Source organism: Galdieria sulphuraria, assembly GCF_000341285.1.
Source record: "Galdieria sulphuraria unplaced genomic scaffold scaf_22, whole genome shotgun sequence".
NCBI lineage: Eukaryota > Rhodophyta > Bangiophyceae > Galdieriales > Galdieriaceae > Galdieria > Galdieria sulphuraria.
In genome coordinates, this window is record NW_005178453.1 from 146,661 (window position 1) to 166,942 (window position 20,282).

The 20,282-nt window shown below is 37.6% G+C and overlaps 12 protein-coding genes across 13 annotated transcripts; 9 read left to right on the forward strand and 3 right to left on the reverse strand.

The window, feature by feature from the left end:
- Gasu_29580 (uncharacterized protein) lies at nucleotides 1-711 on the forward strand. The gene has a single exon (XM_005706203.1). The coding sequence runs from the start codon at nucleotides 65-67 to the stop codon at nucleotides 659-661; it is 597 nt and encodes a 198-aa protein (XP_005706260.1). The 5' UTR covers nucleotides 1-64; the 3' UTR covers nucleotides 662-711.
- Nucleotides 712-730: 19 nt separating this feature from the next.
- On the forward strand, nucleotides 731-3,220 carry Gasu_29590 (DNA topoisomerase III alpha). Its single transcript, XM_005706204.1, has 7 exons — nucleotides 731-1,094; nucleotides 1,148-1,462; nucleotides 1,511-1,619; nucleotides 1,671-1,833; nucleotides 1,883-2,422; nucleotides 2,475-2,847; nucleotides 2,902-3,220. Exons 1-7 carry the CDS (start codon nucleotides 807-809, stop codon nucleotides 3,052-3,054), a joined length of 1,941 nt encoding a protein of 646 aa, XP_005706261.1. The 5' UTR covers nucleotides 731-806; the 3' UTR covers nucleotides 3,055-3,220.
- A 670-nt stretch (nucleotides 3,221-3,890) lies between these two features.
- On the forward strand, nucleotides 3,891-4,981 carry Gasu_29600 (UNC-50 family protein). 2 transcript variants are annotated; one of them, XM_005706206.1, is made up of 5 exons: nucleotides 3,891-4,144; nucleotides 4,196-4,389; nucleotides 4,434-4,569; nucleotides 4,622-4,755; nucleotides 4,810-4,981. In XM_005706206.1, exons 1-5 carry the CDS (start codon nucleotides 3,988-3,990, stop codon nucleotides 4,867-4,869), a joined length of 681 nt encoding a protein of 226 aa, XP_005706263.1. In that variant the 5' UTR covers nucleotides 3,891-3,987; the 3' UTR covers nucleotides 4,870-4,981. The 2 variants fall into 2 exon arrangements, with proteins under 2 accessions (XP_005706263.1, XP_005706262.1); XM_005706205.1 differs by having other exon boundaries at nucleotides 4,449-4,569.
- Nucleotides 4,982-5,020: 39 nt separating this feature from the next.
- Gasu_29610 (uncharacterized protein) lies at nucleotides 5,021-7,081 on the forward strand. Its single transcript, XM_005706207.1, has one exon. It carries the CDS (start codon nucleotides 5,115-5,117, stop codon nucleotides 6,381-6,383), a length of 1,269 nt encoding a protein of 422 aa, XP_005706264.1. The 5' UTR covers nucleotides 5,021-5,114; the 3' UTR covers nucleotides 6,384-7,081.
- A 9-nt stretch (nucleotides 7,082-7,090) lies between these two features.
- Gasu_29620 (light-harvesting complex protein) lies at nucleotides 7,091-8,081 on the forward strand. Its single transcript, XM_005706208.1, has 5 exons — nucleotides 7,091-7,307; nucleotides 7,364-7,443; nucleotides 7,504-7,596; nucleotides 7,667-7,771; nucleotides 7,821-8,081. Exons 1-5 carry the CDS (start codon nucleotides 7,114-7,116, stop codon nucleotides 8,006-8,008), a joined length of 660 nt encoding a protein of 219 aa, XP_005706265.1. The 5' UTR covers nucleotides 7,091-7,113; the 3' UTR covers nucleotides 8,009-8,081.
- Nucleotides 8,082-8,084: 3 nt separating this feature from the next.
- Nucleotides 8,085-8,850, reverse strand: Gasu_29630 (E3 ubiquitin ligase SCF complex SKP1 subunit). Its single transcript, XM_005706209.1, has 5 exons — nucleotides 8,720-8,850; nucleotides 8,605-8,663; nucleotides 8,414-8,536; nucleotides 8,218-8,352; nucleotides 8,085-8,167 (listed from the first exon to the last, which is right to left on the reverse strand). The coding sequence occupies exons 1-5, from the start codon at nucleotides 8,826-8,828 to the stop codon at nucleotides 8,126-8,128; spliced, it is 468 nt and encodes a 155-aa protein (XP_005706266.1). The 5' UTR covers nucleotides 8,829-8,850; the 3' UTR covers nucleotides 8,085-8,125.
- A 55-nt stretch (nucleotides 8,851-8,905) lies between these two features.
- On the reverse strand, nucleotides 8,906-9,510 carry Gasu_29640 (uncharacterized protein). Its single transcript, XM_005706210.1, has one exon. The coding sequence runs from the start codon at nucleotides 9,504-9,506 to the stop codon at nucleotides 9,087-9,089; it is 420 nt and encodes a 139-aa protein (XP_005706267.1). The 5' UTR covers nucleotides 9,507-9,510; the 3' UTR covers nucleotides 8,906-9,086.
- Nucleotides 9,511-9,520: 10 nt separating this feature from the next.
- Nucleotides 9,521-11,031, forward strand: Gasu_29650 (uncharacterized protein). The gene is made up of 4 exons (XM_005706211.1): nucleotides 9,521-9,658; nucleotides 9,711-9,833; nucleotides 9,900-10,660; nucleotides 10,711-11,031. Exons 1-4 carry the CDS (start codon nucleotides 9,527-9,529, stop codon nucleotides 11,000-11,002), a joined length of 1,308 nt encoding a protein of 435 aa, XP_005706268.1. The 5' UTR covers nucleotides 9,521-9,526; the 3' UTR covers nucleotides 11,003-11,031.
- A 9-nt stretch (nucleotides 11,032-11,040) lies between these two features.
- Gasu_29660 (uncharacterized protein) lies at nucleotides 11,041-11,672 on the forward strand. Its single transcript, XM_005706212.1, has 2 exons — nucleotides 11,041-11,328; nucleotides 11,379-11,672. The coding sequence occupies exons 1-2, from the start codon at nucleotides 11,131-11,133 to the stop codon at nucleotides 11,466-11,468; spliced, it is 288 nt and encodes a 95-aa protein (XP_005706269.1). The 5' UTR covers nucleotides 11,041-11,130; the 3' UTR covers nucleotides 11,469-11,672.
- Nucleotides 11,673-11,800: 128 nt separating this feature from the next.
- Gasu_29670 (RWP-RK domain-containing protein) lies at nucleotides 11,801-12,761 on the forward strand. The gene has a single exon (XM_005706213.1). It carries the CDS (start codon nucleotides 11,913-11,915, stop codon nucleotides 12,732-12,734), a length of 822 nt encoding a protein of 273 aa, XP_005706270.1. The 5' UTR covers nucleotides 11,801-11,912; the 3' UTR covers nucleotides 12,735-12,761.
- A 9-nt stretch (nucleotides 12,762-12,770) lies between these two features.
- Gasu_29680 (acylamino-acid-releasing enzyme) lies at nucleotides 12,771-15,711 on the forward strand. Its single transcript, XM_005706214.1, has 6 exons — nucleotides 12,771-13,015; nucleotides 13,067-13,264; nucleotides 13,317-13,846; nucleotides 13,908-14,378; nucleotides 14,427-14,555; nucleotides 14,605-15,711. The coding sequence occupies exons 1-6, from the start codon at nucleotides 12,919-12,921 to the stop codon at nucleotides 15,028-15,030; spliced, it is 1,851 nt and encodes a 616-aa protein (XP_005706271.1). The 5' UTR covers nucleotides 12,771-12,918; the 3' UTR covers nucleotides 15,031-15,711.
- Nucleotides 15,712-17,494: 1,783 nt separating this feature from the next.
- Nucleotides 17,495-20,280, reverse strand: Gasu_29690 (archaeal ATPase / transposase). The gene has a single exon (XM_005706215.1). The coding sequence runs from the start codon at nucleotides 20,236-20,238 to the stop codon at nucleotides 17,548-17,550; it is 2,691 nt and encodes an 896-aa protein (XP_005706272.1). The 5' UTR covers nucleotides 20,239-20,280; the 3' UTR covers nucleotides 17,495-17,547.
- Between the last annotated feature and the right edge of the window lie 2 nt (nucleotides 20,281-20,282).

The following is a 20,282-nucleotide window of genomic DNA, read 5'->3' on the forward strand; positions in this document are numbered from 1 at the left end:
TCAAACATGTCCATTCTTTAGAGTTCTTTGGGCAATAGCAGGGACGATAAGATCATCGTCAATAATGGGGTGCGCAATATCCAGAGAAGTGCAAACAGTCAGAAAGAAGCAGAGACCGCATTCTAGCGACCTACAAATTCAAAGTGTAAAGAGCGCTTCAAAGGATGTGGCGTCCAATATACTCGAACAAAACTTTACAACAAAGTACAAGTCCACTGAAATAACAAAAAGGTCAGATTCACAAGGAACGACCGTTGAGGATGACCAAGTTTCAATGGATGGTGCTTCCAATCCAAATAGAACCTTATCGAAACGAATATCTGACAAGGTAGAGTATTTTGAGCAGTTGACTCGTAGAATTTCGGAAGAACCCACGTTGAGAAAGAGAAATTCTGCCTACTCCAAGTGGAAGATAGAAGAGTTACCTCAAAGAAACCCAACGGCTCCAATAGACTGGGAACACGTACCCAAAGAAAGGCTTGTGACTATCGAACGTGGTGATTCTGCTTCAATAGGCCAAGTTTTTGCTGAGGATGCAAGAATCTGTCAACGTGTTACTTCTTGGAGAGATGTTATACAGCAGCTTCGCGATGAACATTTTCGAGAAAATTATTCATTAGACAAGTCTTTGAAAAGACGTTCTTCCAAGCTAGGAGCTTAAATTATTATCGAACAAAGATGAGTTGTTCACAGGAAAGTGCAAATAAGTTATCAAAAGACAAAGGAAACCCATTTGACTGTAGCCGATTAAAGCAATTCTTTTTTGAAAATGCTTGTTTGTATGGCGCCATTTTACAGTGAATGAAATGAAGCGCATTTTAAATGTTGCAGAAAAACCTTCTGCTGCAAGAGAACTATCTCATGCTCTTGCAAAGAAAGAAAACATTAAAGTGTCTGTGTTTCTTTCAACTGCAATGTGTTGTTTATTAAATGAAGCACATAATAGGCGGGAAATAGGTTCTCGACTAAAAGTATATGAATTTGAACTTGACTTGGACCATGAAAAGGTAACCATGGTTTTCAGTAATGTTGCGGGTCATATCAAAGCACTGGATTTTCATGAAAACTATCGAGGTTGGGACTCTTGCGAACAGGTACAAAAAGTATCCTGAAAGAGGTTCGGGTCACTTCTCAAAGCACTTCTCAGGTAGCACTTTTAGACCCATCCAAGACTCCTATCAAAGAGTATGTACCCGAGGATAAGAAATTTCTAGAAAATAATTTAAAGAATGAGGCACGATCCTGTTGCAAACTTTTTTTGTGGTTGGACTGTGACTCAGAAGGAGAGAAGATTGCATACGAAGTCCTAGACATTTGCCAACAAGTAAATATGTCTTTTAGAATACCAGATAACGTAAAGAGGGCTCGTTTCTCTGCAATTACACCTCAAGACGCTCGAAACGCTCTTCAAAATCTAACTTCACTTCACTATCCAACTGTTTCTATGGTATCCACCAGACAGGTAAGTTTTATCATCTTTTACAAAAGAAATAACATCATCTCCGTTTAGGAAATTGATCTTCGAGCTGGTGCTGCCTTTACGAGATTCTTAACCAAATTCATTCAGAATGAGTTTCGTGTCCCATTGAAGGGAGACAAAAAAGCGATACTGAGCTATGGTGTGTTTGTTTTTAATTACCTGATAGTATCACCATTTTACTCATTTTAAGGTCCCTGTCAATTTCCAACTCTTGGTCTCGTGGTGGATCGTTTACTTACTATTCGAGCTTTTCAACCTCGCTTGTTTTATTACTTGGAACTGACCATAAGTTGTGAAAGTTCTGATGGAGACAAACTTGTTCTTATCTGGGAACGAAAGCATTTATTCGATCGGTAATGAAATGAGACGAAAATATATCCAACTGGAACTTATGCAACTTAGTTATTGCTGTGCTTTGCTATATGAGCTTTGTTATTCTTCCTTGTTGAGGAGCAATTTTCAAATAGCAATAGCAGATATAAAGAAGGTAAGGAAATCGCGAAGACGACCTCTTCCGTTGGACACTGTTGAACTGCAACGTCTTGCTTCTCGTGTCTTTTTCTTTTCATCTGATACAACCATGCAAGCGGCAGAACGCTTATATTCAGAAGGATATATTTCTTACCCTAGAACCGAGACCAATATTTTTCCATCCACTATAAATCTATCTAAATTGGTTTTGTTACAGCAAAATGATCAAAAATGGGGAGGCTTTGTTCAAAAGATAATGGAACACTGGATTCATTACAGTCCAAGACAAGGTACAAAAGATGACAAGGCACATCCTCCCATACATCCTACCAAACCAGCTCCTAGAGAAGGGTTCAAAGATAAAGAATGCGATGCAATATATGAACTTGTGACGAGACGCTTCTTGGCTTGTTGTTCAATTGATGCGAAGGGCTATGAAACAGTTGTTACAGTAAATGTCGGGTTTGAAAGGTAAATTTTAATTTTACGATTTATTTGTTTACGATGCAAAATTACAAATTAGTTTCCACATTCACGGTCTGTCTATTGAAGAAGCAGGCTATCTAGAAGTATATCCATATGATCACTGGTCAGAACGAGTTTTACCAACTGAGTTGGAAAAAGGTACAACTATACGTGTGGTCTCCTTGATGCTGAAGGAAGGCTCCACTAGTGCTCCAAAGCCTTTATCGGAGAGTGATTTACTTGGGCTAATGGACAAGTATGGAATAGGAACAGATGCTACGATGGCAGAACATATTCGAAAGATACAACATAGAGAGTATGTTACAAAGCAAGGCAATCTCTTTTATCCGATGGCTCTAGGACTTGCTCTTGTGGAAGCCTTTGAAGCATGTGAAGCCTATTTAGCCAGGCCGACTTGTCGTTCAGAGCAAGTAATGTAGCATATCGCAATATTTTGGCAAGATATTTTATGGAAATCTTTGTAGGAAAAAGATTTGAGACAAATAGGTCAAGGTATTCGAGATGCATCCGACGTACTATACACTGCACTTTCTGCATTCACTGGCAATTTACAAAAACTCTCAACTTCTACAAATATTCTACGTCGAGTGTTTTCTTCTCATTTTGACTCCAATTGAATGCCTTTTCATCATATCAAACGTTTCAATGTACAAGGATACATGTTTACTGACGTCTGAATTTCCTTGCATAATACGTTCGACTTTGTAAGAGATGAAGAGAATGTGCATTTCATCTTAAAGTTGGCTATTTCTTAGCTGGTCGAATGAATTTGCAGTCCAGTGACGCAAAACTTTGGAGTTTCATCTAAAATGCTACAAGTGAATAATACTTTTTTGTACTAGTTGTATCCGGACAGGTTAGGCGTAAATGAATTGATTGAAGGTAAGCAATTGTTCCACAAGTTTACTTTCTCTTCTTGAAATAAGTTGTGCTTTTGTACCGTTTGAATTCCAGTTCCATGATATGCTTCTGCCCTTACGAATAAGAAATGGCATAATCTTTCAATGATGTTCATAGCATCATCTGGACACATAAATATCAAAATCCGTCATTATTTTTTATCTTTCGGAAGCTTCGCTTTTTTCATTTTTATAAGAACATTTGAATGGGTGAGTATATAGAAGCCACTCATTCACAGCACATTTCGAATGTACATTCTTTGGTCTCTTTGAGGCACATTTAATAGTTGAAGTTCATATTTCCCAAGTCACTTTACACAGGAAATCCTTGTTTGTATGTGCTGGTCATCTGTCGATGTTCACATTCTAGTATGTGTCTCTTCAATTATTGTCACTTAAAAGCAATTCACAAGGAACCAAGTGCTCTTTGAGGTTGGCATATGAAATCACAATTAGAAACCATCTTTCAATTTTGAATGTGCCACTAGTGATAGATGGTGATGGCTTCCTAGTTGTACACTGTTGTAGGTACTATTTGTGTATTTGCTAATTTTTTACAAGAATCACCAAAAAGAACAAGTCACCGAAATCGAGCCTTCTTTATTTTGATACCATACGGAGAAAAGCAAAGACGTTAGTGACTTGTGGAACATGAGTGTGTCAGAATACTCAAGACGCGTTTTCCGTCTGGGAGAACTTGATTTTGAATATGCTTTTTGGCAAGTTTTGCACTTGTGTTTATCACCTTCAAGGGTATACAGAAACACCAAATATCATAAACAGACTAAAAATCAGTGGGCCCGCGATGGTTTGACGTAGCTGTTACTTATCAAGCTTTATTGAACTGAAATATGTTTAGATCCTGCGTTTCTTCTTATATTAATATATCTAATTGTGCTTATTGACCTTGCTTATCTCGTTTGCTTCCAAATCCGTGGCATCTCACTACTTGGGTACATTGTGAAAGACGTTACCTTGTTTATATGTATTGGTTGCCTGGTAACTTTGGTTTTTTGGTTTTTTTGCAACCGTTTTCTTAGAATGTCAGGAATGGTAAGCAAAATTGTCTATTTGTCGTTTGCATCGTTTTTTAGCAGTCAGTATTATTTCAGGCAGTGGAGTCTCGAGTTGAATGGCTATATGCATTTGATGTTCATTGCAATAGTTTTCTCTTATTTGCTTTGATTAATTATGTAGCTCGCTATTTTCTTTTACCCGTAATATATGACAAAGGTGGCATATTTCTTGCGTTGTATGTTGTGTTCCTAACTTCACGATATAATAGGCTCAGTTTCCTTGTTTTTCTCCAATTTCATCTATTTTGCATCAGTTTGCTATTATATATATATTACCTTTTTGGGTTATGATATATTACCTTTCTTAAGACGTACCCACTATTTACTTTATCTAGTATTACCGGTAAGAGCATTCGTTGCCACTGCATATAGAAGATATGAAGATTTTTTCCTTAAGAGTGCAGTTTTGCTTCTTTCTCTGTGTTTTGCTGGAGTTGAACTTTGGAAACCACTATAGCCTCACTTGAATGTTCTCATAAGGTGCTGCTTAGGCATCGGATCGTATTGTAATATATCGACATAAAAATCCGAATCTTTATTTTGTAAAATATGCGCACCCTCGTGTGGACTGTTCTCGATGATTCACTTGCGGAACGGGGAAAGTACGTCAAGTAAAAATTGGGTTTTTGGGTTGGGAGACGCCGTGTCGGCTGTGTCTGTCGTACTTCTCGTAGCCCTTATTCAACTCTGTTTGTTACATTTATGGAAGTTGCCGTTCAGAAAGCGATAAATTCTCGCTCGAGGAACGAAGTAAAAGAGTTATATTTGGATAACCAGTGTAGAACCTCGAAACCAGCGGGTCTTGAAGATTTGTCGTCTTTGACCTTTCTTTCGCTGAATAATATAGGATTGGCATCCTTGGAAGGCTTACCGAGGCTACCAAAGCTCACTACTTTAGAGACTTCAGATAACGTAATATCAACAGGTCTGTCGGTACTTGCGAACGCAACACCTCGTTTGGAAGTTCTTAAACTAGGGGGGAACCGTTTGGCTAACTTTAAAGATTTGGAGTCACTCTCTCGCCTAAAGAATCTAAGAGTTTTGGATCTTTATGGAAATCCTGTCACACGTTCTTCGGAGTATCGGGAGAAGGTCTTTGCTATGATTCCTTCACTGGAAATTTTAGATGGCGCGGACAAGGAAGGAAACGAAGTTGGTACGGAAGAAGAAGACGAAGAAGAGGAGGTGTTTACGGAAAACGATGTTGGAAGTGTGGAAGATGACGACTATGATCAAATTGACTCGGTATTATCGAAGCCTTACGGACGAATCACTCGGGAGGGTGAAGTCTCTGAAGATGAAAGCTCAGAGAATGTCGAAGAGAACTCTGAGTTGGAAGAAACGGAGGACAATTATGCAAAGCCTAAGAAGGATACAGGACAAGCAAGTAAAGTTTCAGTGAAAAGTAAAAAGAACAAGTCACAGAACGGTAACGAAGAAGCCTTTGGTTTAAATGGAAAACGTTCGGAGGGCAAGTTTAATCACGCAGCTGCGAAAAAGAATGCTAAAGGAACTCACAATGATGATAATGGTGAGGAAGAGGACGATAACGAAGACAGAGAAGATGACAATGATGAAGACGAAGCGAGTGATGAGGAAGGAGAACTTGGAGGTTCTTTCGGTGGTGACGACGATGATGGTGATGATGACGACGACGACGATGATGATGATGATGACGAAGACTTGGATGATAATGATGAAATTGATTGGGACTCTCAAGAGGACGAAGAAGAATTGAATGATGACGAGGAAGATGAAGAAGACGAGGATGAAGACGAAGATGAGGATGATTATGGTGAAGAAGACGACGATGAAGAAGAGCCAATCATGTCCAAAAAAAGACGAGCTACGGAATCCGTAAAACAAAAAGCCAAAACTATAGCAAAGGGTCGTGGAGGTGGTGGTCTTCGTGCGGCAGCAAACAAGAGGCGTCGTTCTGGAGAAGAATCTAGCGAGGAAGACGACGAATAAATTGCTAGAAACTAAGCGAGACTTGATTCAGAAGTGCTTTGTAATGATATATTTGTCAACGTTGTGAAGAGCAAATTCTGGTAGAAGAGCTGTATGAGCAATGTGGATTCTTTGTTTGGAAATTTCATTTTTTTGTATAAAACATTGCTCTTGTAGAAATATCTCTTTGGAAGTTTTATACTTGGATGCCTAATCATTTTATAAGGTAAAATTCTTCTTACGCATTCTATTTCATTTTTACTATCCATATCTGATTTCTTTGTCACAACCAACGTACAGATGACGAACTGTGTACTCATGGAAATAGAACAAATGAAAACCCAGTCGAATGGAAGAGACAAAATTTGTTGGACTCAGCAATGACTGCAACCGAAACTTCCCCTTTAAGGTATGGGTGGATAAATCCTATTCCGATCTTTTGTATTTTCTTTTTCAATAAGCAGCAACATGACGTAAACTGAAAAAGACTGCGAATGAACCTTTTCTCTGACAAGGACGGAAACAGTATCTCACAAGGTTTCCTGCTTTCCTGGTGTAGAAAGGTGGTACATACCTCTCGTCTCCTTAGTGCCAAAAAGATCCCTCACTCTATCCAAGTATTGTTCTGTTTCTATCAAAAGGCTACGTATGATTGGAATCCCAATTGTGACTGTTATCTTCCTAAAGTTCGATCTCCATCCAAATCATATTGTTTATATCTCTCTAATCTCGTTTTGGTTGTTGGTATCCTATGATGTCACTTGCATTTGGCTATATTCCGTTTTTGTCCACATTTTGTCAAAACCATGTTCTTTATCACTATAGAAGAGGACAAGGTTCTCTGTTAAAGCTTCGTTGCAGTATAGAAACTCAGCGTATGAGTAAAGCTATTCCCTTCTTTCCAAAGCCTGCCAGATTGGATGAAAGTATGCCAGGTTATGCTGGGTATGTATGGATATAGAGCTTGTGTATCCAGTAGAGAATTCATTTCATTTGACTAGTTTCGATCCTTTAGGGTTTAGTGACAAGTTTGACGTCAAGTTCTTACAGGAAGCAGAAATAAAACACTGTCGTATTTGTAGTACGTAGCCACACGATTGCACAAAACTGAAGTCACTTTTCGTTATTTTCACTTATATAGTGTTGGCTGCTTTGGGTTGGGTTGTTCCTGAGTTTTGGCATCTTCCTTCAGAAGTGTTTTCGAATACCAGTCCTTTAGCTGCGTTGGGACAAGGTTTCTTATGGATGTTCCTTGCTCTTTTTTTCATTGAACTCAATTGTTTATTTCTTTTTCTTTTCCATAGTACCCAAGTTGGGCCTTATCCAGATTCTTTTATTAGTGTTAGCACTGGAAGCAATATCGCTTGATAAGATAACCTTCCATCCAGAAAAGGAACCTGGTGACTTTGGTACAAAAAATATCAGACAAAGTTGATAATATCTTACTCCCTTTTCTAGGTTTTGATCCGCTAGGCCTAGGCAAAGGAAATGCAAAAAAGTGGATGCAGACTGCAGAACTGAAGAATGGAAGATTGGCAATGATTGCTATGGGAGCTTTCTTTCATCAAAATTTATTAACTAATCAAGGAATATTTGAGCAACTTAGAACACACAACTTTTTTCCAACGACATTTCCTTTGCATTGAGTTTTATTTGTTGGTTGATATATTTGGGGGAGGGGGTTATTTGAGTTGAATATTTTCTAAAAAACTTCAAAAGAAAATCATTTGAATATACTTTCTTGTTTTATTATACTCGATGCTTTATGGATCTTCGCACCACGCATTCTCTCTTCGTACCTCTTCCTAACATTTGACATCAACTAACTTTAGATACATAATCAACTTCAACTTACTTCTTCTTCCGGTGTAAAGTCATTAACGATATTAAACTCTTTTCTAATTTCTTCGGGTTTTTTACCTTTGATCATATCTGCCACTCTCTTACAGGTTAAATCCAATAAGCTTTTAATATCTAAATAGTTTGCAGCCTATGACCACAGTTATCAAACTTGTTTCCATAAATATCCTCCGTAGCAGAAACAAGCTCACCAAAATCAAATGAAAAAGAGTTGGTTGATCGACATTTAAAAACTCTCTATCCCAGCGCTCAATATCCTCTTCGGATTGCGGGATAGTTTTCAATAACGAGTGATATCTACAATATTCAACGACCTAAAAGTAGAAACAAGAAGAAAAAAAAAAAATTAAAAACAATAAATAGATAAAACTTCTTACAATACCTTTGCTAGAATTCTTCCTTCAACGTTGGGCAAAGGAATGCTCTCAGTATCCTCCGTGTCTAAAATAAGCGTCTTTCAATAAAAGCATAAAGTTTCATCTAAAGCTAGTTTTTACCCTCCAAGACATTCTTTATTGTTTCAGAAAGTGATATGATGCTTGTCTCGACTTCAAAAATTTCATTATCACTACTTACAAGTTTGACAGTTTTACTATTGTTGTTCATCCACCTCAACTTAAAAAAAGACTCGTTGAGTTGTTATTTTGTCAACGACATTGCCATTCTGTTGTGCAAAGTGGAGTTTCAACAAGATGATACTCAAGTTGTCTTACTCGTGTTTTTATTTCAACGATTTCTTGTACTTGTTGGATTATCTAGATCATATATAGCTATATCAAACTTTCATTATGAACATTTTACGAACTTTGAGCAACATTTGAAAGGAAACAGACAAGGCAAAAAGTTTGAGCACTTTAGATAACCTCAACTGCCTCGACGTTTGTGAATCTTTCGCTCTTTGTTGTTATCTTTCTTGGAAACTTTTCTTTTTTTCAAAAGCGTATTCTTATTCTTTCTCTGCTTGTTCCTTAAAGGCAACTGCTCCTTTGACAATTCTTCTTTTTCTTCTTTGTCAGATTTCTCAAAACGTTCCAGATTCTTGTTGATTGCTTCCGAGAGGTATCTTTCCCACCACAAGTCGTTCCAAACTGTTTTTTGCTCCGCTCCCAAACCAACTCGATCTTGTCGTTTGATTACTGATATAGGTTTCGACAGACCTTGTTCAAATTTACCAAGTTTCTGACCTTGTTGCCAACCACACTTGTAAAGCAACTTTGCACCAGGACCATATTGTTCATATTTGTCTTGTATAATGGTGGTGGTCGTCGTCCTACTTTCCCCCATCGAAGAAGGAATGGAATGGAATGGAACGTCGATGTTTTTCTTCGCCAGTCGACGACTTTGAAGACTCTGAGTTTATCCATTTTATACTAAAGGGAGACTGGAAACAAGCTATTCAAACTAAATTCGGAAAACATACCTATGAGAGCATACAGGTACATTTTAAACACTTAGGAGTTGTTAGACGACTGACGTGTTTGCTCTTAGAGTATTGCACAGATAGTTCAGCACCGAGTCAAGCCTGAAGACGCTAGAAAGGATCCAACGGTGTACACTGGTACAGCAGGAATTGCTTATTTTTTCTATAGGCTTGGTATTCATCCATTATTGGTATGCACCTAACTTTTTAGCTTGGAAAGAAGGCCGTAACTTTTTTTCTCTTTCACTTTTTAAAAGGAACCAAACCAACGTCTAAATTATCTTGCTGTAGCCAAGAAATACAGCGATGCTTCAGTGAATATTGTAGAAAATAACACAAGAAGGCTGGGTAACAGTCTTATGTTAGGATCAACAGGAGTTTATTTGGTAGCCTTTCTAATATCCGACGCTATTTCAGACAATAAGGAACTCTGTCAACATTTTTATAGCAAAGTGATATCCCTGACGGATTCATGGCTTACCACAGATTCAGAAGATGAATTTCTTTATGGAAAGGCAGGCTTCTTAACTGCACTGATGTTTTTCCATGGATATGATAAGAAATGGGAGATATGTGCTAGAAATATAGCAATGCAACTGTTTGAGAATGGTCGAAAAACAGCAAACTCGTCTAATTGGAGTAGACATTGTCCATTGCTTTACCAGTGGCACAACAAATTTTATCTTGGTGCAGCTCATGGTACTGCTGGTATTATTCATAGTTTGTTATTGTTGGTTTCAAGAGGCTTGAAAGATTTTCAATGTTTTCCGGAGAATGAACTAAAGGAGACCTGTGAATTTTTATATCGACAAAGATGTCCTCGGACGAACAACTACTTTTCTTCGTTGGATAGTAGACGTTCGGAACTTGTACAATGGTGTCATGGTGCTCCTGGCTTTGTATATTTATTTTGTAAGGCAGCGGAACATTTCTCTGATATCACATATTTGAAACACGCATTGGAAGCTTCCATACCAGTCTGGAATTGTGGCTTGTTATTGAAAGGCCCTGGTTTATGGTAAGTGACTAGACTTTTTTGAAAGTTTTGACGTTGAATATTGTGAATAGTCATGGTATTGCTGGAAATGCTTACTGTTTCCTTCGACTTTTTCGTTGTTTACAACAGTTTCCTTCTGATGCACAAAAGGAGAAGCTGTTGTTTCAATGCATTCAACGAGCCGCACAAATGGGTTCATTTCTCATCAATTATTCAACAAACTCTATTCCTTGTATTCATACGGAACGGGGAATGAGAACGCCTGATAGACCATTTTCATTATATGAGGGTATTAGTGGAACAGGCTGCTTTCTGTTGGACCTGCTGAATCCGTTTGACAGTCACTTTCCATTATTTGATTGAGGAAACATGATGAGGGTGCGATATTTCAATCTCCTCCGAATGGAGATTATGAAACTGCAAATGATTCAGATTATTGTTGTTATTATTGGGAAGTAGCACTGCTTTTGGTTAGTTTGTTTTGAGAGAAAATGTCAAGCTGGAAGGAACGATGGGACTCTTGGATGGGTAGAAGTAGCAATGAATATTCAAAGGGTGGAAACTCTTCCCCGGAAGGGGGTTCCTCACCCAGTCTTGGGAGTAGTCCTTCTAAAGTGAGTAAGAGTCCACGAACGCAAGAAATATGGAGCAAAACTGTTCATCCTTGGGGTCGTTCTTATAGTGGAAAGGTAGTTTTCTGTTTTGGTTTGTTAAAATGAACTAAAAAGCTTTTTGGTAGAATCGTTACGATACAGTGAAAAAGGAAACAGAAAAGGAGCCAAGTATATTTGAAATCCACGACTTTGCCAAGAAACAAACCAACCAATAACGAGAGTTTAGTTGTATATGATTGGACTGCATGTTTTTTAGTTGTATAAAGTGGTTTTTATTTGGAATTTGGTCCATTTTGAATTTCATTAGACAGCACAGACATGATGATGAGACTGCTTCTCAGTTGGTTGAAAGATGTCTCAAACCAATCACCAACGAAGGGTGAGGCCATAAGGCCACCAATAAATCACGACCCGGAGAAAATGCATTTCAAAAAACTAACCTTCAAAAAGCAAATCATTTCACCTCTTCATCAAACCTTTCACATGAGACTTTGCCCTCATGTTGCCAGGATGAATCAGAGGTTTCAGAGAATACCTTTTCGTACAAGAAATTCACATTTGTGTTGTTTATCGATGAGTATACTTCGGAAGCTATCGCCTCGTCTTTAACTTTGAAAGTTTTTGATCAATACGGATACGAACTTTCAGAAGATACTGAAATGAAGAAAGAGAAGGGTGGTAGTTCTTATGAAAGACGCGATAAATTCTTCACCTTCGATTTGTATGAAAGAACTGTCAGTGTCCTATGCAAATTGGATTCTAAGAATTGCCATAACAGAATAGAAGACTTTTTCGTCTATATAGAGGTATCAGCAACGAAGGCCTCAAAGCCTGTTTTCTTTGCCAGTTGTGTTGTATTCGAGAATGACTATCGTCACGAACCAGTGCTTTTTCATGTAGAAGTGCCTTTTTTGACTAGTACTGAATCGCTTCCATTGGTTATTGGCATCTTTCGAGCTATCATGGATAGCACTGTCGGACATCATGGTAGTTGGATTTATAAGAATGAAAGATGTTTGTTTCATGCATATGAAAGTATCATTGATGAGCGCATGAAAAGTGACAAGGAAGAGTTGACTACTCCAAATAAGGATCATTTTGTTTCTCAAAAGGACCTTTTGGATTCATACAAAGATGTACGTGAAAAATTGGCACAAGTGAGGAAACGAATTATTGGCAAAAGCAAAAGAACTGTCTTCTATACCATCTTTAAAGAAGATTTGATTGATTTTTTTGTACGTCCTAGAGATGAAGTTGCACAAGAGTTGGGTATATGTGTAACGCTTCTTAAAAAGATTTGTCGCAAGAATGGAATCAAACAATGGCCGTATCGCAAACTGAAGAATGTGGATGCCAAGTTGAGCTCTTTACGTCGTCTCTTATCTACACCAGATTTGATTCCCAAAAATAGAAAAAAATTTCTTGAAGATTACGATTTGTTATTGACTGAAAGAGAAAGGATTCTACATGGCCATGAATAAAGAAAAGTGACTGATTCCATCAACTCTCCAAGGGATGTCTTGTCGATTTTGTTTGTTTGTCCATGTGTGGATACCGAAGTTTGATGCTCAGAAAACCGTGTTTGGTTTGAAAAAGGTTGCAAGACATTTTGTACTCTGTAAAAGACGGTTTCAAGTGACTCCTTCTTATTCAAGCAGAAAGATCATGACAGTTCATCAAACCAACGTCGCAAGTGTCCCTTTGATTCCTCGAAAGATCTTGTTTGATAACCCCAAACAAACAGCAGTAAAAGTATCTCCAGGTAAACTTGTAGAAAGTTGACTTGAGACATACAACTGAGGCTTTGTTTTAGATGGAAGTTTTCTAGCCTATCTAGCTCCAAGTGATCAAAACGTGCTGAACGTTTGGGTTTATCCTCGTGGGAGTGAGTTGAAGCGTATGGTGACTAGAGATACTTATCGTGGTATTCGATTTTTTCAATGGTCAGAAGATTCAAGGAGTATTTTGTATTTACAGGATAAGGATGGCGATGAAAACTTTCACTGTATGTGTATATTTCTCTTTCATCGTTCTTTTCTTATTTTGTAAGTTAGTATAGGCAGTTGATATTACTGAGGAAGGCTCTCCAAGTATAGACCTAACTCCTTTTGAAAATGTCAAGGTGGAGGGACTGATGTCTTCCCCCAAGAGACCTAATGAGCTTCTCATTGGAATGAATCAACGAGACTCGTCTTGTTTTGATGTTCATCGTATTTTTCTAGATTCACGAGAGATATGTTTTGATACTGAAAATCCTGGAGATGTTGTATCATGGACGTTGGATGAAAGTACCATGACAATATTGGGAGCTACTGCTACCCATCCAGAAGATGGAAGTACCATTCTTCGTATTCGTGATAGTCCTGAGGTACCTTGGAGAGAGCTGAAATACTTTCCATATGGTGAGGAAGGAGACATTGTGGATTTTAGTGCAGACCATGAGCATGTATATCTTCGAAGCTCTTTAGAAGCAGACAAGACACAACTAGTTTTAGCTAAGCGTTCCAACGGGGCCATTGTTCAAACGTTGGCTTTTTCTCATCAAGCCAACGTTGGTCGTGTTCTATTGCATCCTGATGATAAACGACTTCAAGTAAGCCTAAGCCTTGTTGATATTTTATAATAAGAGCCTTCTTTTATGAAACTTTACATAGGCCGTTTCTTTTACATTTGCCCGAAAGGAATGGAATTTTTTTGATGAATCCATGAAAGAAGACTTTCTTTTTATAGAACAAAAGTTTGGTGACGTTGATTTGGACTTTACAAGTCGTGACCATGCAGACTCTATATGGGTTTTATCAGTAATTCGTGACAGTCGTTCTGTTCAATATATTATGTTTGATAGAAGATCAAGAACGATAACACCTTTATTCCATGAACGTCCCGAACTTGATGAATATATATTGAGTAAGATGGAGTCCATTATTGTAAGTGCAAGAGATGGAATGCAGTTGCAGTGTTATTTAACAAGACCTGTCTATGGAACTGCACCATTTCCTCTTGTTCTATTTGTACATGGTGGTCCTTGGGCAAGAGACTATTGGGGTTTCAATCCCATGTCACAATGGTTTAGCAATAGAGGATATGCTTGTCTTCAAGTCAACTATCGTGGTTCTGCAGGTTTCGTAAGTATATTTTATTAATATTATTAAAGACTGGTTTTATTTGGTTAGGGTAAAAGTTATTTGAATGCAGGAGATAAACAATGGGGCATTGGCAATATGCAAAATGATTTAACGGATGCTGTCAAATGGGCTATAGAAAATAACATTACAGTTTGGAATCAAGTGGCTATTTATGGTGTAAGTCAGGTTGCTCATATTCTATTGGATAATTGTATTCTTGAAATAGGGTTCTTATGGTGGATATGCTACATTGGCAGGTCTTGTGTTTACTCCAGAACTATATTGTTGTGGAGTTGATATCGTTGGACCCTCCAACTTGAAAACCTTGATAGACAGTGTTCCTGATTACTGGAAGCCTATGAAGAAGGAATTGTTATTGAGAATAGGGCCTGTAGATACAGATGAGGAATTCAATCGAAAAATATCTCCTTTGTTTCATGTGGAGAACATCAAGGCACCACTTTTAATAGGACAAGGAGCAAACGATCCTAGAGTGAAGCAGCGCGAAAGTGATCAAATAGTAAAGGCAATGTTGGAAAGGAATATACCTGTTGAATATGTGCTGTATCCCGATGAAGGACACAGTAGTTTAGATATTGGCATTTTGTTCAATAGTTTTCAATTTCATTTCGTTTTGTGTAGGTTTTGCTAGACCACCTAATCGATTAGACTTTTTAGGAAGAGCAGAAATATTTTTGTCCAAATATATTGGAGGTCGCTGTGAACCATATGAAAAAGTTGCCGAGAGTACCGCTTGTTTACCTATTCAAGAGGGTCTTCTCAAATAATGGGGTTTGTGGACTTAATAAAGTTACTTTTAGTGTTTGTTAGGATTCGTTTTGACTCGAGTCTAAAAAACTGCATTTTGAGAGAAAGAGAGTAGTTGGATTCCATTCTGGACCAAGTGAGCTGTTTTTGTACATAAAGAAGAGCCAGTGTTGTCAACGCTTTGAACTTGGCTCAAGTTTAGTACTGAAACTATTCCGTCTTTAATTTCCAACTAAGTCATTGTTTTCGTTGGACAAGTGTACTTTTATTATCTACGTTTCTTTGTAAAGTTCTGAAATTCATTCTTTCATAACCGTCCATCGAGTTCTCTTGAGCACTGAGTTCCTGGTAGACTTTAGTGTTTTTTTGTGTACCATTTTTTCTATCTTTTTGAAGTCTACACACTTTATGCAACACTTATTGTTGCTTCAACTTGTGGTATTATATGGAAATTTGAGATTTGCATTTTCGAGAAGAGAGCAAAGACAAAGGAGTTTAAGCTGTGGTTGAGTTGTAGCAGATCACTCCATTAGTTGCTCGCAAGTCCATTTAGTTTTATAATTGTTTCAGACCAATTTTGCATATTTATCAGCAGTTGAAATTCTTCTCATGTAGTGGTTTGTTGGGAATCAGTCTTTGGGTTAATATCTCCAAGACATTCTTCAAGAACAAGAAACCAGTCAGACTCACAGTTGATAGTATTGGTCAGTTCACAGAGTAACTTTCTGTATGTTAGATTTTTGTCCTTTGCAGCAGTTTTCAAGATGGAGAAGTCAGTCTGTACCTCCGCAACAATTTTTGGAGTGTAAGCAATATTCGCACATTTTGGACAACCGATTCATTTCCCAGGATAGCATAGGAAAGTCTTGAGTCCTTCATTGCTCATTTTTAATGGATGTTTGTATTGTGATTGTCTTTGATCAATTCTCTATTGATTTGAAATATTAATTATCGATAGGGCTCTAGGAAGACGACTCCAACGATGGCACTGAATGAGTGCGAGCTTACCATTTTTCATTTTTTTCTTCTCTTTTCTTTTGTTTGCACTGCTTTTGTTACCTTTTCAGTATAAGAGTCGCCTTTATAATGTTCTATATTGAAAATTTTTAAAGATCGCTGACTTTGCCCGATTGTTCAGTTCCTTGCTCTCGATCAAGTTCTCTCTCATTCCCGCATATTGCTTCTCTTTCTACGATGCAACTTTATTCAAATCATGTTATGTCCAACTTGTTCGATATGCCTCATCTACTTATCAAAATATCTAAACTTATTCTATTGGATTTTTAAAGTGTTTCGGCTCATCTTGCTAGAACCAATTATCATGTTTTATTCAGCAACCAGATTCTCAAATTACGGTTGTCCTATGCGTTCTCTTCGAGTACGAAATGATAGCATGTGTTTAGCTTGTATGGTCTGACTCAATTTTTGTATTCTATCGACAAAGAATCAATCATTTCCTCCAGAACAACAAATTTTATTCTATCCTTTCTTTTTTCTCTGTTATAATAAATGAATAGGTTATTTCCAAGTCTAAGAAAGTAGAAATATGTGCCTGAGTTGTCTCCACCTTCAGCTGTGTTTTAAATTGTCATTCTCAAAACGTCCCATAAGATGACAGTGCATTAGATGTTCAACATTCTGTTCAGCAGACCAATTCTACTAGTTTCCCGTTTCTTTCCAATCTTGATCATAAAGCAATAACCTCGATCGATTATGAGTTGCCTCAACTTTCAATATTTGTAAATATCAAGCTGCATGTCGATTTGAAAAACGGTCAAAATAAAGGTGTCATCCTTTTATTGCAGAGTCATCTTTTTGCAACTTGCTTAATTATGATGTTTCCAAAAAATCTGTAAACAAACTAAGAAAGGACACCTGAATTGTTTCAAATGGAACAAGTAGCACTGAAACGTGTACGTCATTCTGTTATAGCTTTTTGAACTCAGAACTTTGCTGCCATAGATTGCAAACCCAAATTTTCTAGACATTTCAGACCTGCTTATTTATTTGTCAATTTTATGCAACTGACTCTTTAAGAAATATAATTTCTTAGTCAGAATCAGCTTTTTGGTTTTCAGTAAACACTCAAGTCATAGTTTGTCTTAAGAGGAATAACAAGAGACTTGGATACGCTAACAATTTGAATTCGTATCTCGACTACAGTCGTGATGGATACAATAGCGACATCAAAAGGCAAACAGTTCTAACATGTTTCCAAAAAAAACAATTGTAATACTTATCGACAGTGGTGTATTAAGTTGGCTATGACCAAAGAGTAAATAGCAGAAACAAAACGTAGTATTAGGTGCTATGTAATCATAAAACACTGAATATTCTGAATACAATTTTCTTCAAACTATAGTTTTATTTTAGAAACACAATAATCCAGCCTTGAAAAAGTTTATCTTTCAACAAGATCCACGTTCATCGATTGTTGCTCAAGAAACTCATGTATTCCGTCAACTATCAATGGAATGTCCTGTGGAGCTATACCATAGCGAGATAAACGTGTGTCATTCAAGTAAGGAAAAGACAGTGGGCTAAACAATCGCAATTGATGAGCATAACGCTCAATTAAAGGAGCTTCCGTAAAATGACAATATTCTCTTAGAAAAGTATTCCAATCAAATGACGAAGACAAAGAACTCGATGCTGCAACCCTTTGTTCGCCTCGTGTATCTTCTTCTTCCACTTGCATAACATTCCAATTCATAACTGGGTTACCCCTCTCCATGGATTGAATATTCCTCTCAGAAGACTGCTCAAATGGTGCACGACTCAACAGGTCTATCAATGAATTTTCCAACAGATTTGAAAGTGGTCTGAGTTGGTCCAACCATAATGGATGGTCTCCAAAAACTCTATCTAGATCTTCACTAGCCTTGCAACCTAAAAAGGATTTGAGAGAGCTGGTAGAACATACTACAACTTGACAATGAGGAGGAATCCATAGCCATTCTTCCCTTGTATTCTGTGGTTTTGTCGCAGAATTGATAGGACTAGAGACAATATGATTGTTATGGTCTTCATAATAAATTCCACTATCCAATACCCAATTTTGGGAATCACTCAGCTGTTTGGAAACTTCTGCAGTATACTTGTTGCTTACAATAAACTGAATTGCCATTATATTATGATTCTCCAAGTCCAATTGTGACGCAACTGGATGTAAAAATTTAGCACATTCTGCTTTAATCATAGAACGTCCAACACCAGGACTTGACATTTGATAACACTTCAATGCAATCCCAATCAAATAGATCCTCCGTTTGTTCAAAATATCACTTGCACTGGTTTCAGTTTCCATGGATATTTGCTCTACAGAAGATGCATCTTGTCCAATAAGAATAGAATTGTCGCTAGTTTGTGTTACTCGAATAAGAACATCAGGTCCACTGGAGTTTTGCCTTGTAGGAATAAATATTCCATCATTTGATAACCAAGTTTCAAACAACGGCTTCCAAGCACTCACATGATAAGTTTCTTCGCTGGCACTATGAATACCAACAACTGTGGAACTCAATGCTGGAACACACTTGAGAATAGGATCCTTTTCGAATTCTCCTAACACTCTCCGCCCAACTTTTATAGGAATATCTTCTACAAGACTATGCCGAAATAGACTCAATTCACCCAATCTGGAACAAAAACACCATCGAACATAAAGAATAAGAGTAAATATAATTTCAAACTTGAAACCACGACTAGAAGGTGAGTCAAAGCGACTAATGGATGAAAACAAACTACAAATAAAACGAATAGGAGGAACATCCCAGCATTCAATTTCGATATACTTTAAAGCAATCTTTGGAAAAACCAACTTGACAAATGTTTGTTCTATTGGGTTGAAACTTGCTTCAATCTCTTCACCGTGTTCATTCTTAGAACAATTTTCGTAATAAAAACCAAAATGATTAGCAATATCCAGAACATATTTGGAATCAAGTCCCATAGATACACCACCCAACAGAGTCTCTTCCATAGGAATACGAAATTCTAACATACTCGCGAGAAGCATAGCAGTGAAAGTAGTCATTGCCTCTGGTGTCCTATGAGAAGGTCTCACCGAAAGCGAAGAGTCAGGAGGAATTTGCTCTATTCTACTTTGGATTTCATCCTCTGAAGGATCAATGGATCTCGAAACAATTCTACAAGTCTCGCACAATTTCTTTAAAACATAAACAACGTAATAAGGAACACCACCAGTATAACTATGTATTTGTTTAAAGAACCAATCGTGTCCTTCTGGATGATTAGGAAAAAGAAGCTTTAGAATAGATTCATTATGATACGTCGTATTTTGTATAAAGAACTTGACAGTCTCTTCTGAAAAGGGATCCAAACGAAGAAAAGACAACCTTACTCGTGAAATACTGGCATCTCGTTGTCTTGTGATAATAGCATCTGATCTTCCTGCGACAACACAAATTACAAAAGGCCTGACTAACAAACTGGACAAGACTCTAAAAAAGGCACGATAAATGTTGTGCACCGGAGTTGGTCCATAACTGTATATCAAATCCTCAAACTTGGAGAATTCAAAACCTTCTAAAGCTCCAATTTCGTCAATGAATAGATATAAATAACGTTTTTGGGTAACTTGCAAGAGTTTCTGCAGCCATTCTTCGCAACTATTCATGCAATAAAGAACTTGAGATAGCAATTCTGAACCGTTTGGAAACTCAGCAAGTGCCTCCTCGCTTATCCACTTCAAAAGTGTCGTTCGAAAACTAGTTCCGTTTGGTACTTCAACAAGGTTCAACTTGACATATAAAGTTTCATTAAGCAAAGCGTCCAAAGCACGTTCGCCTACATTTTCACCCCTTGCAACGCCAGGAAACATATTGTTCATATTCAAATAACGCAACAAGCTGTCTTTGTTGGCCAAAAGAAAGGTTTGGAAATTCTCCCCAAAAGTGCTTTTACCACTCCCATACATTTGGGGTGCATAACACACGTTTGGTCGCTGACCTTGGATTACACCTTCTGAGTCCGAAGGATAAGTAGCTTCAAAAGCGTTTAGAACTTGTAATATTGCTGATTCTCTATTGACGAGGGGATATTCTAAACCTGCAAGGTGGATTCTTCGCATACTTAGCTGCCCATGAAGTTGGACAATGAAAATCGTTTGCTACA